Source organism: Pseudocercospora fijiensis, assembly GCF_000340215.1.
Source record: "Pseudocercospora fijiensis CIRAD86 unplaced genomic scaffold MYCFIscaffold_10, whole genome shotgun sequence".
Classification (NCBI taxonomy): Eukaryota; Fungi; Ascomycota; class Dothideomycetes; order Mycosphaerellales; family Mycosphaerellaceae; genus Pseudocercospora; species Pseudocercospora fijiensis.
The window spans coordinates 2,493,062-2,508,153 of NW_006921541.1; the positions used below are offsets into that span (position 1 = coordinate 2,493,062).

At 46.9% G+C, this 15,092-nt stretch overlaps 4 protein-coding genes across 4 annotated transcripts; 1 reads left to right on the top strand and 3 right to left on the bottom strand.

The window, feature by feature from the left end:
- Nucleotides 1–7,998: 7,998 nt before the first annotated feature.
- Nucleotides 7,999–8,511, bottom strand: MYCFIDRAFT_79241 (uncharacterized protein; the record flags this gene model as incomplete). The annotated part of the gene is made up of 1 exon (XM_007933533.1): nt 7,999–8,511. One exon carries the CDS (start codon nt 8,509–8,511, stop codon nt 7,999–8,001), a length of 513 nt encoding a protein of 170 aa, XP_007931724.1.
- A 770-nt stretch (nt 8,512–9,281) lies between these two features.
- MYCFIDRAFT_63852 (uncharacterized protein) lies at nt 9,282–10,352 on the bottom strand (the record flags this gene model as incomplete). Its single annotated transcript, XM_007933147.1, has 2 exons — nt 9,282–9,549; nt 9,613–10,352. 2 exons carry the CDS (start codon nt 10,350–10,352, stop codon nt 9,282–9,284), a joined length of 1,008 nt encoding a protein of 335 aa, XP_007931338.1.
- Nucleotides 10,353–10,832: 480 nt separating this feature from the next.
- On the bottom strand, nt 10,833–12,758 carry MYCFIDRAFT_33445 (uncharacterized protein; the record flags this gene model as incomplete). The annotated part of the gene is made up of 1 exon (XM_007933038.1): nt 10,833–12,758. The coding sequence occupies one exon, from the start codon at nt 12,756–12,758 to the stop codon at nt 10,833–10,835; it is 1,926 nt and encodes a 641-aa protein (XP_007931229.1).
- A 103-nt stretch (nt 12,759–12,861) lies between these two features.
- MYCFIDRAFT_179456 (uncharacterized protein) lies at nt 12,862–15,088 on the top strand (the record flags this gene model as incomplete). Its single annotated transcript, XM_007933534.1, has 14 exons — nt 12,862–13,253; nt 13,286–13,352; nt 13,385–13,413; nt 13,448–13,465; nt 13,522–13,613; nt 13,650–14,242; nt 14,281–14,472; nt 14,505–14,556; nt 14,597–14,646; nt 14,678–14,764; nt 14,790–14,835; nt 14,873–14,914; nt 14,940–14,972; nt 15,000–15,088. 14 exons carry the CDS (start codon nt 12,862–12,864, stop codon nt 15,086–15,088), a joined length of 1,782 nt encoding a protein of 593 aa, XP_007931725.1.
- Between the last annotated feature and the right edge of the window lie 4 nt (nt 15,089–15,092).

The window sequence follows — 15,092 nt, forward strand, 5'->3', positions numbered from 1 at the left end:
TTCTTAATATTCGTCTAGTATCGGTAAGGTAAGTTCCTACGGGTTTACTCTAGCGCGCCTTAGCTAGTCGATAATCGTCTAGAGCCCGAAGCTACGGATTTTCTCCTAGCGATCCTCGTCCGCTACGAACTCTCCCTAGCGATAGAGCGTTAAGTAAACGTCGCTATAAAACTTATCCTAATAACGCTCCTAAAACCTTAACTACTTATTACTACTTAGCTAGTTCTACGTAATAAAGACTATAAATATCTAATAGAGCATCGACGCTGTCCTAGTATACGCGGCTTCTATAAACGCGACGTCCTAGTAGTCTTTAGGTTGTACCTTACCTAACGCCTCGGCCGCTTACTAGAAAGTCTCGTATATAACACTATTATAGATACGAAGATGCTCGTACGATCGCGGGCCGCGCGTTACCTATAAGAGCTTTAGCAAATATAGCAGTTTACCCTACGCTCGCGATAGCGTAAGTAGGCGGCTAATCGACTACTATTTCTTCCTCGGCTTCTAAGCGTACGCCTTTAGATCCTATATAAACGATCGCAGGATAGCAACGTATAGTAGATCCGTCGTCTACTTACGGAATTCGGGATCGGAGCATAAATCGAAGAAGGCCGTTAACTTCGAGCGCCGTAGACGTCGCGCCCTATCGTATACCTCGTCTAGTTCTTCGTCTATATCGAAATATATTAGATCCTCGCTAGGCAAATATATATTAAGTCGTATAATAGTAGGAAACGTATTCGCTTCCTTATAAGAGAAGATCCGGTATACCGCTTAACTAGGACTAATATAGCGCATATTAAGGTACGCCTCTGTTTCGTCGTCTAGATGCTTAATATGCATTAATACGCGCTTAACCGCTTTAAAGATATACTTGTAAATGTACTTTACGATCGCTACCGAGCGTACCTATTCGACGTTAATATAGTACCCGAAGCGCTTTAGTAGGTATAGATTATAGGGAACGATCTATCGGTTATCGAATGTATATAACTTCTTCCCTATACGTTTCTTAAAGCACTTCTTATTATCGCGACGCCGGTACTTAGCGAAGCTATCTAGGGGTAGGGTAGTATAGTCGCTAAAGCTATATAGGAACCCCTTCTTATACTATATAGCTCCTCGTCCCTAGTCGCACTCCCGCCTATTATAGGGCCCGTAGGTTATACACTTTTTAACTAACTCCCTAAGCGAACTATTCGGGTCGATATCCTCGCCTAGTAGTTCGGCGAGAATAAAATTATCGATATAGGCGGCCGGCTCGCCTACGATATCCTTATCTATCTAAATTAGTATATATATATAGGGCAACCTGCGCTTCTAGTACTCTACCCTCTAGTAGCACGCGATACACTTCCCTATTATATTGCCTTCGGATAGATTATTAAGGAGCTGCGCCGCCTTATAGGCAAAAACATACGCTACGATATCTAGTCGATCGGATGCCCTCTAGTTCGTAAATAGACAACTCTGTACCTCTAGCTAGTCCGGATTCGCTATTATAGTAATAAAGTATATTAGTACTCCGAAGTGCTCTACTAGCGCTATCGAATCTTTATACTAATTATATATCTACCGATCTCTACCTACGAACGACGATAGTAGGATTACCCGAGGGAATCTAAGACTTTCTAGGCCCTCCGCTAGTTGCCCGGACTTAGGATTCGTACGCTACCCGCCTACGGGCTCGCGCCTCTCGTTAAGCCTATCTATAACCTTACCCGCTATCCGCCGACTAATATCGCTAGCGTTTTGCGTTAGGAAGAAGTCTTGCACCTAATTATATAAGGCAGCGCGAATAGTCGCTTAGTTCTTATAATACTATAGGATTGTATTTAGGTCGATAGTAGCCTAAGCGTCGACTACTAGCTACTAGAAGAGCCGCCGCCTATAGAAAATAGTTAGGAATACCGCTAGACGCGTATATAGTATAAACTTCTAGTAATTACGCAGCGTTATGCTTTTACTATATCTAACTCCGCGCTCTAACTCCTAGGAGTAACCGGGCGTGCCTTTCGCCTAGAGTAAAACATAGTAGAGCGGGAAGTAGGTAGAATAGAACCGATTTACGCGCTATAACCTACCCGTACTACTATCCTCGCCTCGAGACGCGATAGTAAAATTACGCGCCTTACCCTCTAACCTTTTATATATTAACTGCCGGACTAACTCGAAGCTAGCTGCCTACTCGATACTCGCTATATCCCTGTCTAGGTATAGCGCGGCTACCTCCGTCGACGTAGGACGGTAGAACGCGCGCGTCTACGTTTTCCCGTCGTATACGATATCTATCGTCGCCGCTCGAAATTTAACCTCGTACGCCTTATTGCTTTGCTTAAAAAATTCGTATACCGACTTAAACTACTAGTAGAACGCATTCTCCCTCCGAATTACTTAGATAAGTTTTCTAAGCGTATCTATCCGTAGCTTAGGGTGCTGCTTATAGTAAGTTTCCGCGGCATAATCTTAGTCGTAGAAGTATAGCTATATATAGCGAGGGACGCTGTCTTTACCGAAAAAATTGCTACCTAAATAGTACGCTTCGCCGTATACTATTACCGGCTAAACGCTAGAACCGACGCGGGAGCTAGTATCTGCTATAAACGACGTAAAAGCTATCGTACCGTTATACCTACGTATATTCTTCTAGAATTCGCGGGCGGCAACGTCTATCCCTATTAGTAACTGCTCTATTTTATTAGGAGGGATTAGGCTATCGAAAGGCGTAATGCTACTATTCGAGTAGTACGAATTGAATTTCGGGGCTGCTTTACTACTTAGGTATATACGCTCGTCGATAAAATAATTAGCGTTATACTTCGAATAGATATAAATTATCTCCCTAATAGAATAGACTTTAAGCGACTTTAGCCGGCGTACGTAGGCTTTAGGTAAGTTCCTCTTCGGCTCTAGCTACGGCCGCCTACCGACTGCTCGCTTCCTAGCTCTCCTCTCCTCCTACGTATAGTTTGAGCCGTAGATATACCTAGCTAGCGTCGCGGCAGCTTCCTATATAGCGTCTACTAGTTCCCTATACTTAGCTAGATTTTCTAAGGATAGGGAGACGGTAAACGCGAGACCTAGCTATAACTAGTATACCCCGAAAGACTTACTAGGTGCTCCTTCTCGCGCAGTATCTATATCTCTCGTAGTATCTACGTCTACGTACGTCTCTTAGCCGATAGGGATGCGGTTAATTTCGATAGTACCGCGTATCGACTCTACTAAAGAAGAAGGGAGATTATTTACTAGATAGAATCCTAGTAAGTCGTTAGAATCGAATATATCGAAATCTCCCTATTCCTCGTCTAATATATCGGCATAGACCTTATTACTCCTATCTAGCCGCGCCGCGATCTCGGCGGTTACGCTAGGTTCGTTATATATTAGAGTAGCGCTAAGGGTCGACGTCGAAAGAGTCGAGCCGTTATCGCCTATAGTATTATCTTCGGGAGGAGCGCTATCTACTACGGGCGACGCTAACGTATATAACGCAGTAGACGGCTATACGACCTAGACCGCCGCTATAGTAGATAGCGTATTCCGCTCCCGTAGTACCTAATCGAGCGTAGGAGCCGTTTCGGGCGCGTAAGTATAGTAGAGAGGCGTCTAGTTATAGCTAACGGGACCGCTAAATGCTTTAACTTCCTACCTTTCGCTATACTATATATACGTAAGTAACGATAGAGAAGGGGAGGTAGAGGACCGCGTATTGCGCTTCGAACGCTTACTTTGCCTTACGACTGTCGTCGGAGGCGTTAGTAAAGCACGCTTACGCGTAGGAGTTCGGAGTTTAGGTACTATAATTAGATAGAAAGTAATCTAAGGTATATTAGGATATTCGATATATACGACCGTAGCAGCCGATATTAGGCTCTTTAATATAGCTCCTCTACGGCTTACGGAATTGTAGTAGCCGATATCGCCTAATATTTATAACTCTATAGTTACTAGACATTTCTACTATAGCTAATTAATATAGGTAAAGTTTCGCTAACCGACCCGATAGGCCTGTTCGTAATCTGTATTTTGCGATATATTATAAAAAACACTATAACGCTATATATTTTACGTAGGGCATATCTATTTAATTACGATATATCTAGCTATAGTAAGACTAAGAGACAAGGTACAAATAGCTAAGGTAGGGAATATTAGAAAAAAGCAAATATACGAAAGTTAGCTTAGGGCGGCAATAAGAGACAAAGTACGCCCGCCTAGTTTTCTAGGTCTAAGTAATCCGTATCTCTTCTAGTTTTCTAAGTACCTCGACTACTTCTACGCTATATAAATAGACACTATTTTTCCCTTACCGCCTTTAGTATTATACCTAGACTCTGCGGTCTACCGCGTCTTTACTACCTATAAGCTCGTTGCCCTTATTCTATAGGAACTAGCCGTACTCTACTCTCCGACTAAAGTCGACGAATTTAAGTATATCGATCCTCGCGGTATAAAAGACTTGTTCCGTCGCCTCCCGACCGAACTAGTAGCTATCTAACGCGTCTATTACCTCTTCCGTATCGTCGTATAAGGCCGTATTAAAATTAATAACCTCCTCCTAGATCTAAAATAGTATACCCCGACGCGGTATAATATCTACTTCGCGCCGCTACTATAGTTCCTCTATCGCGTCGGACTAAACCTAAAAGAACTAGCCTCCCTACCTATAGAGAATCCTCGTCTGCAATTACGGATCCGATAGAACAACGTGCTCCCTTACGACGTTAAGTTCTATATATTAAACGTTATCTACGCTTAGAGGAGTAGCAACTACTTTCTATATCTCCCGAAATAGGTAAATAATACTAATAGCGTACAATCGTAGCGCCTATAGCCGGCGGCCGTCTCTAGTAGCACGCGTCGTATTATACTTAGCTTGCTGTTCTACTAGCACTTCCCTTTCCTATATAAAGGCGAATTGTGTTGCTACCGTAGTACGATCGGCCGAGATATCGATATCGACGTAGCGAACGCGCCGACGCTAGGAGACGTCTTTAACTAGATTACAGCCCTACTAAACTAGGTATGACCTCCCTAGACGCGTAGCGCCTTCTATATAATAGTAGATCGGGCGTAGTTTAATAACTAACACCGTTAATACTTTAATTGTAGGCGATATAGGCCGCTTAGAGTTTGTAACTATAGCTACTCTAAACGGCTTTAGTGTCGCTATCGCCCCGATACCCTAGCTATAGAGAAACTGTTAGACGAGACGTAGGAGGAAATCCGCGGCTCGACTATATAGCCGTTCTCTAAGCAAGCTGTAATCGATATTATATATAATTACAATTTAGGCATCTATCGGGGTTTATAGTTTAACAGTTACGTAGATATAATATACCTACCTAGGTTAGTATTACGCGAGGTCTACCTAAACGGTATACCGAATAGTTAATCGGGGGTTAATAATGCGTAGGCTATTTAGTAAATTGCGATATAGTAGGGAGGCGGTAGTACAGATCTTAGCTTAGATATCGCTCGCTCCTTTATAGTTTCTAACAACGTAGCTGCCTTTATATCTACCGTCTCTATCGCCCTTTTGTATATCGTACCCGGCCCTTATATCTGTCGGCTATGTCTTTTATATCGACTATATAAACTGTTAAGCTCGAGGCCTTAGGCCGCGATAACGTAATCGCGTAACGCTCGGCTACTTCCGCGTAACTTAGATTTCGGCCGATATTAGTCGCGTTTTCTACCTACTCTAACCTACCTTGCTTTAAATACCTTCTATAGTATATAATACCTATACCTTTATCTAGACTTAAGTACTACCTATTACCTGTGCATCTACCCTTTACGCAACGTTAAGCACCTTCGAGGTATATCTAGCGTATTAACTAGTACGAATATAGCTAACATAACCTAGATAGCGACCGCGGGCAACGCTTAGAACCTGCCTATTATCGATATAAACGCGCTTAAGACGCCGCGCGCTACCGACCTAAGGCGCTAGCCGGTCTTCTCTAGAGTGCTAGATAGTATAGAGTTCCCTAATAGCGAGCCTATTAAGGCGGATAGCGGCCTAACTGTACGCGGTACCTACGCTTAGCTACTCGAGGTACGCGACGAATATAGCGGCTAGATTATTAGCGAAGGAAACTCGGAGGAGATCGATTACTTATAAGAATACTAATCTACGTTTACATTACTAACGTTAGCTACTAACTGCCGCTAGTATATACGTCGGCTATATAAAGCCTCTACTAGGTGCTACGTATACCGTAGCGCAAGCTGTATTCGCCTACGAAATGCGCGACCTTATCTAGGTTAGCGATATAAGTAGATACCTAAAGCTTAAGCTTATCGCCGTCTAGTATAATAGCAACGTCGGCCGTAAGACCCTCTATACTAAGCAAGATCTGCTCCTATATAGTGCGCTAACTCTACCGAATAACCCTAATAAGCCTGCTTCCTATATACTCGTCGTAAACGACTAGAGCTAGGTAACCTTTACGTAGCACCTATACGACGTCTTATGCGAGAGAAACCTAAACGTTAATAACGCCTATAGTAATAACAATATTAAGCGCAATCCGGATAAGTACGTATAGTATATATAGTAGGCGATCTCGATACTAATATAGGAATTATATAGAGATAGCGGACGGTATAACTCTAGCAACCTAGTATAGTCGTAGCTAAAGTAATTAATACTATTACGTCGGAGGTACGCGTACGCGATATACTCTATATCTTCTTTATATCTATCTTTACCGTCGCTACTATATAACTACTATATCTTACGCGGCAGCTACCTATACGTAGATAGCGCTACCGGTAATCTTACGAAGCGCGATAGAATACCGCGAATCCGGTAGTACCTAAATCGGTAGAAATAAAATAAAAATAGTCTTACTCTTACCGTCGCCTATATTTTGCTATATATTTCGCTTTTCTCTTCTACTCCTCCTATTTCCTCTCTACTACTATACTACCTTTCCTATAATAGACTAACCCTCTACTTGCTACCGCTACGAAAATTGCGACGACCGCGTATACTATCTTCGCGACGTACTAGTAAGACGTATCGATCTACGCTATCCTAATAGCGAAAAGGGAGTCCCTTTCCTAAACCTTACTCTCTTCTCTCCTTATTTTCGCTAATCCTCTATTTACTCTCTACTCTCTCTCTATCGCGCGCTAATACTATACCTACTCCTCTAGTAAAGAAAGACGCGGTATAATAGGAGCGGCGTTCTAGTATATAACCGGAGCTAAGCGAGTAGGGACGTTTATAGCCGCTATATAAATAGAGTCTCCTAGCTAATTAGGTAGTCCTAAAGGTTATACCCTCGCTAGTTATTAGTATTAGAAGCTAGCTCTAGTTAGCGAAACGCCGAACTATATACTATACTATATAGGGTAAAGTTTAGTAGCCTGCCTTACGTAACATTATAGATAGGGGGTTTAATTCCCTTATTAGCTACGACCTTTTTTTTTTTTTAGATCTATATAATTATCTATATTCTACGACCCTCTAGCTAATTAGATTAGTTCTAGATACTAAGAGTTATTCGCTCGTAGTCCCTATAGAGATACGGGGTAGTAACTAGCGAGGGTATAATTTTTAGTATCGGAGGTTCGAATCCTCTATTAGCTATCCTTTTGCGCTTACGTAAGGAAGACGATCTATACCCGTTCGCGAGGCGGCCGCGAGGCCCGGGAGTAGCCGCGAATTTTAAAGTTCCCGCACGTGATTTCCCCGCGTTCTCCTCGTTCTCGTTTCGCCCGATTCGGTCAGTCCCAGCACTTGTTTTCGGGTTATTCTAACATTATATAGAATGACCTTTGGCAGTCAAATCAGGATGCAGATACCGGAATGCCAACCATCAGAGCTCACCATGCCACGCTTCAATATCACAAATCTCGAAATCTTGCTTCATCATCTGCATCGTCCATCTGTACCTTCGAGCTCATGAAAGCCTTGAAAGCCGCACACTTACCACGGACCTCGAATTTCTTCGCCTTCATGGCAGCGCCAACCATGATCTATAAGCGACGCCTGTAGAACTTGTTCTCCGTCCATAGCCCTTTCCCACGGCCTTGGAAGTCGCTGAGCCAGCAACGCTCAGTATCCTTTGACATCGATGACGTCAACTTGTCGAGAGACAGCTTCGACAGCGTGTCGAACGAGTCTTCGAATGCTTTGCCATCTCGGTCAAGCCTAACGAGCTGGATGTGGATATTCTTGAAAAACTTGGCTCGGGAAGGAGGCAGCGTTTTGGCCAATAAGCCGGTGATGCGGTGGTCTTCGAAGAAGAAGTTGTTCAGGCCGTAGAACATTGGTAAGGCCTCCTCGCAGATCTGTTTGCCAGTCCGCAAGATGGCGAGGGTCTCACCAATCGGTTCGGGGTGGATCCATCTTGTCCACTCGAAATCTACCTCATTCCAGTTCATGACATCCCGTAGAGCGTCGGGACTGTCACATCGTGCGATCAGCGTTGGCCAGGAGCAGGCACTGCCACTCATACATATGCCTGGAGCAGGGTATTTGAAGAGCATCTCGTAGATCCTGTTCCTCAGCTCTGGTGCTAGCTTCAAGAAGGGGAAGTGCCCCTTGCGTTGCGGCTTAAGCCAATACGCCAGGCAAATGCGAGCAGCACCAGTCCTGATCGAGTACCGCCTTTCATTGAGGTGGTTTAAATGCTCTTCGAGAGGGAAATCAAAGTGCTTCAGAGCCTTTGGGATTGAAGTGTGGAAATGCTTTGATGATCCAGCGATGAATCTCGTGTTCGGCCAGTGTCTTCGCAGTGCTCAGCACCAGTGCAAAGACAATTAGCTCATGGGTCTCGAAAGGTGGCTCTTCGTGGCTTAGTCGATGTGGTTTGGTGAGTGTAAGAATCTCTTTTCGCAAGGCTTGACGAGCTTCTATCTTGTCAATTGCGCCGTCGTCTCCGTCTCGCGGGTCGGTATGATTGATCGTGTCTTTCGCTTTGGCGCTTGAGTTTGCCATGCTGGACGCAGCCTTTCGCTGCCGATGATTATCGCAACGAAACTGCTGAGTAGGTTGATGGAAGTGGAAGGATGGCTAGTAGAAAGTATTGCATGTATATGTAGAAGTGACCAGAGCTCGTAGCTGCGCCAAGTGAGGGTAATTGCTGCATTGTGATCGGCAACAGTGAGCATCAAGTGAAGCATTCGAATAGCAATGTCAGCATCTGCTCGCAAGTCAGAAGTCATTGAAAGGAAGCTGTTGGTTGCCTAGATTTTCAGCAAAAATCCATTCCTACCACTTGAGGGACCTCCTTGGCGGGCGCACGACGTTCATTCGCCTACAGCCTTTTGCTACTCAACCATTCCTTGACCAGACTGGTCACTTCCTCAGGCTTCTCCAGCGGCGCCCAATGTCCACACTGCTGAATCTCCTTCCAAGCCAGATCCGGCAAAAGACCAGCTTCCTGTGAGCGTAAAATGTCTTTCCCAATGCAGACCTGATCCTCGTCCTGAGAGATGTACAGAAACGGCACGTTGACAACGATTCGCTCTTTTGGAAAGTCCTTTTCTACCGCACCATTGACATTTGCCTGGTGAGAACGATACCTGCGCAAGATCGGAGAGTCAGCGACAACTTCAGGCTGGACAAGTCGGCTTGGTTCCTCTCACCATGTGAAGGGCGAGGCAAACCCTCCTTTCTTCATCTCCGCAATCCAACGATCCTTCAAATCAGCGTTCTGAGCATACGGCTTGAGCGGTGTTTTGGTGTCATTTAGGAGATACTGTCGCATGAGACCTGGAGTACAGAACATTGTCTTCATATGGTCCTTAGAATCCCCATGCATGATCGTCCAAGCACTCTCGAGATGCTCCTCCCATATCTTAGGCGCCTCGTCGGTGACAAAGAAAGTCTGATACTCGAATCTCCGGAACCCATACGCGGCTTCCACCATATCGTTGATTTTATCCAGGTCCAATGGCCCTTCAATGCCGGTCGGCGGCATATACGGTACGGAAATATGAACAATGCCCACGACTCGATCTGGGTGGAAGAGCCAAAGCCTTGATCCAACTGAGCATCCCCAGTCGTGCGCGATTGGAATAATCTTGTCGATAGCTTCATTATCACAGATTTCGATGATGTCTTTGGCCTGAAGAGCGCCGGTGAAGATTTCGACATCAGTGGGTTTTGAGGTTCCGCCATAGCCTAGAAGGTCAGGGACGAGGACTCGGTAGCCAAGCTCGATGAAGTTTGGGGCGACAGACTCCCATAATGCTGAGCTGTCTGGCCATCCATGCAGAAAGACCAGCGCTGGCTTCGAGATGTCTGCAGATTTGGCATCCGAAATGAAGTAATGGTAGTCGGGACCTCGTGAGGTGGTAAAGTCTTTGGCAGAGAGCTTGTCCATAATATTGGGTTCGGATACTTAACACGAGATATGTTGCGAGTCCGAAGAGGTTACCTGGGACTTGTCGCTGCTCTATACTTGTTTCTGCGATCATCAGCGACAAATCAGTCGTCGTCACCTAGGCCGTACGAGGCCGTTCAACAAGGACAAGAGTGCCTCGATTCACTCTCGTTGCGGCTGAAGCAGATGAGAAATGATCGTCAATGGTGGGACTGCGGTGGATGCATACGGCACCGGAACCACGACTGGCGAGTGCTTACCACACGGAATACCGAGTACATATCCCTGTCATAAGCAGCACCAAGAGCGGATGAAGAACTGTTGATGCCGCAAGATGAGTGTTGAAGCAAGACCGAATTCACGGAGATGGAACGAAAGGGCGAGGTCCTGTTCTGAGGCCTGCTGTGTACATGCTGATCTCTACGCACAGCTCATCTAGCCCCAGCAGCCCATCTATCAAGTCGTGGCAAGAGAAATCCATCAAGGCATCGCCATCAAAACGTCCCTCAGCCGCACATAATCCACGCTTCCCAACCCGGTAACAGGATCCCAGCCATTCGCCGCGCGATACGCAGGACTCGCACCACAGCCCGAGTTATTCCCAATCTTGATCTCATTAAAGATTTTCGGAGCAGCATACAAAGCCGGATTCAAGAACCCAACCGTAGACTTGCCAGCATGAAGACGCCCATTATTGATCATGGCGATCATGGAAGCAAAGACTGGAGCAGACGCAGATGTGCCATGAACGATTTGCGTGTCGTTGTACATCGCCATCAGATAGCCATAGGCCATCATTGCGAGATCTGGGAAGCCACGGCCATCGTCGTCGGGGTCGAAACCTTGCTGTTCGAGGTTGTTTAGATGTTGGGCTTGCTCCTTTCGATACTGAGAGACTGCTGAATGCTGATATGCGGGTGCTGGGAAAACGTTGCTGAAGCCACCTGCGGAGGACAGGGTACGGTTTCCGCTTAAGGCGGTGTGGAATGCAGTTTCATTCGTCTCAGCGCAGATCGGTAAGGTCTGAGGAGAGTCATCATGTGCAGCCAACTGAGTTCCACCTACGATCGTGACCCATGGACAACCGCCTGGCCACGTGGGACTGAAAGCGCCCTTTGTAGCGTTCGACACGCCGGTAGTAGCATTGATGCAAGTGCCGGGCTCCAGTCCACTTGCGGCACCAAAATCGCCACTCGCTGCAATAACAGTCGTGCCCATCAAGCCTAGCTTCAAGAATTCGTGGCATTGCCGCCTCAAGTACTCCACAGGAAAGTCATCCTCGACGTCGGCGAAAGAGATGGAAATGACTTTCGGAGGTGCGACAGTACCGCAATCTGCACTCCGGTTGTAAGCACCTGGTCTATCATCGGGGACCAAAGGTAAAGGATCTATGCTCCCGTTCACCGCATCACAGTAAGTTTCGTCGAAAGCGGCGAGCATATTGTTCCAATTCCCACCAGCATATCGATCCCCAACTTGAATGTCGATGACTGGCATCGGAGACACGAGTGACATGACATATTCGAAGTCAAGGTTTGGTTCCAGATTGAAAGGTGGAAGTTTGTACTCTGTCTGAGTGTAGCCGCCATTGATCCGCAGCATCTCAGGTCTTCGTCCCACATCTGACGGGGAGAAAAGCTGGAAGAAGAGATCAAGGTCTTCCGGCAGCCATGTCGACCATGCTGGTTGATAGATGCCGAATGTGTTCTTTGGATGTGGCGTCGAAGGGAGCCTTGATGGTATGTGATAAAGCTGCCGCAGACATTCTGGTGCTGTGTAACGGTCACAATTGACGATCGCAGTCGCGGTGGAATTTTTGGCCGTCGTTGTTGAGACCTGTCTGCGCTGTCTACGTTTTCGCGCATCTTCCAATCCACCAAAGCTCAGCCGCTTCTCTGCAACGATGAGGTCGACATGCTTTTCGAGGTGCTCAGGGATGATATATGAAGTGCAAGCGATATTCTCCTGCCCGGTTCTGCGGTTGCTCATACGAGAAAATTCCGCCTGTAGTAGCTCACTCGCATTCGTGACATTCATGCGGACATGCAGCGTTGTGTTGTCTCGGGCGCGGAATATTCTCGTCCGATCAATGCCTGAGCTTTCCAGCCATGATACGACCTGATGTGTTGCCTCTGGAGAAGGTGCGAGATGCTCAGAGACTCGCTGCCACGACCAATGTTGACCGTACAGTGACGAATTCGGATCAGAGACTGCCATCAAAAATGCTTCACTGTCATCAAGATTATTCAGCTTCAATGCAATGGTAATTTCGAGCATTTCATCTCCGTGAGCATCTCCACCGCTCCTCCATTTCGATATGCCGTAGGGAGTCGCTCGTCGAACCGGCTGTGGGAAGGCGTTGACAATGCCTGTGAACAGAAACAGCCATACCAATAGCGTGAGCATTGCGCAGAGTTGATGGTGGAAGGTCGCAGGTGAGTCCTCCAAAACTTCAAGAATTGACTTCCGTTCATTCTTCAGTGTCATGCAGCCTATACTAGACTCATCTATGGCACATAGGCAGTGCCATGGTCTCGGCTCCGAACAGCGCACTGCATCCGTGGCGATAAGTAGACCGGTGAGCTTCGTGGGTTGGTCCTCCAAAGTGAGACATTGCAAGCTCTCAGCATTGTTGGTACAACTTTCGTTCAGCAAGGGCGTCCGCCCGGCTCCCGGCAAACGCCATCTCTGTGATGGCTTGAGAGGCGGCCTTGGCCCCACAGCTTTCACGTTGTTACACGGCACTTGCTGCGGACTTCAGCTGATCTCGATATGGCAATTTCTCGTCTCGGATGCGTCTCGAGTGCTGAATCCTTCGGCATGCTCAGCCTTGAGCAATATCGATACTGGTCAGATATGGACATGGTCGGTGTTGGCTCATGTACAGGTTCGATCCAAGCTGTTTAAGACGTTCCTGCTTGTGGAACCTGAAGCCGCTTCGAAGCTTTGCTGGCGCTCTCAGCTGGCGTTAGTATCGACTTGACGGAGACTCACCGGATTGTTATGCGGGTAGCGAAAATTAAGGCATTGAGCACTGGCTGTATCTTGAGGCAGCGACGACGTGCCCGTCCTAAGTATTGAATCCTGGCGACCAGTAAGCTCGTGCATTGTTGGTGTCATTATATTTGTCCGTCTTCAGAGAAGCTTTAATGACTGCAACTTCAATTAGTTCGAAAGCTGTAATGCTGTGTAGCCCAGCATCGAAATGCTACAGTAAGAGTCACCTCACCAGCGATCATTGGTCATCAAACCAGGGGCGGAGTACCCAGGACAATAGTTGAGTACCAACATATTGAGTCAATGATGCACGCAAGACACTGGATCCTTCCCACGAGAATGCGCTATGCGGCGAAGCTCGAGTCAGGCGAATCAACCATGGTGGTGGTCAGACGCAAAGAGCACATCGCCAAGTTGCTCGCGCTTCTCGACTAGCGTCCGTTCTGGCATACGGATATAAAGCACACAGGAAATTCCTGTCTAGTGAGATTATCAGCGTTCTCGACACATTATCTTCCAGCAAGCAGATCAAAGTCACTCACTCTCGCCAACGCCCCTCGAGCATCAGCAAACATGCAATTCTCCTCCATCCTCGCAGGCGCTATGAGCCTGGCTGTAACACTAGCGGCACCCTCGCCTTTTGGAGACAACGCTGCTGTCGAGAAGAGAGGTGCCGGAGCCGTAAGTCTGCCCACCTAACCACACATACGCTGGCATCGTCTGCCACTCAAAAACCTCTAGCTGACCAGCTCTACCAGGCAGCATGTGCTACATACTGCATCATCCTCGCCGAAGACCCGCCAGTCTTCGCAGCTTGTGTCATTGGCTGTGCAGCCACTGGCGTTCCTGAAACCGAGGGGTTGAAGCCAAAGACGTTGGAAGATGGAACTATCGTTTTCGAATAGGAGCCATAGCTAGCACGGGGTGAGAGTGGGAGAGTAGTGCAGTGCCGTATTCGATCAGCGGTGAACATTCAACATGTTCTCGGGCTGTTCCATTTCCGGCAAGGAGCTTCGTTTTTGGTGTTTTTCTCGGTCATATCGGCAGTAGCAAGTCCAAATTTGATCCACTTTTACTGCTCGCTGATTTCGCTGAGAATAATGATCCAAGACAACTTCTGCTTGTCTCTAGTCTGCCTTGCAATCCTTCAGCTAGCCTCTCACATTTATCGCCTTTTTCTTCCCTGAGATGACGTGTACCTGGCTGTGTCGGATCTGAGAGCTCTCAAATTCCTTCCAGATGTTAAGCCCATGCTTGCGATCTGAAAATGATCTGGTTTGGTGATCGCAGCGTCGTTGTGAGCGTAGTATAGCAGAATATGCTCCAAGAGCTCCGGCACAGCGAAGACTCTCGATACGGCATTGGATGCCATGGCGTTGCTTGGAAAAGCAGGACGAGAGTTTGCAAAAGTCGTGGTGAAATCAGGTCGAGGCAGATCAGCGTGAAAACTCTTTTGAAGCGCAAGAATTGGAGTTGAGACGGAGTCGTGCTGATGCTATGCTATAGTGTTGGTGTGTTAATAGGGTGTTTCGCTGTCTTGGGGTTTTATGCCACTGATAGAGTCTGTGTGGCGTACAATGTCGTTTCTAGGCGATGGTAGCCAAGTGAAGCTGGAAGAAGCGTGTGACAACTGTGAACGTATGTCCAAAGTGAGGACAGCGTCCGAGCTTGTGACCCGCGGATCAAAGCAGATTGAATGTCTGGTAGAGAATGCCGGCAAGCCTTGGGGCGAGGAATGACAAT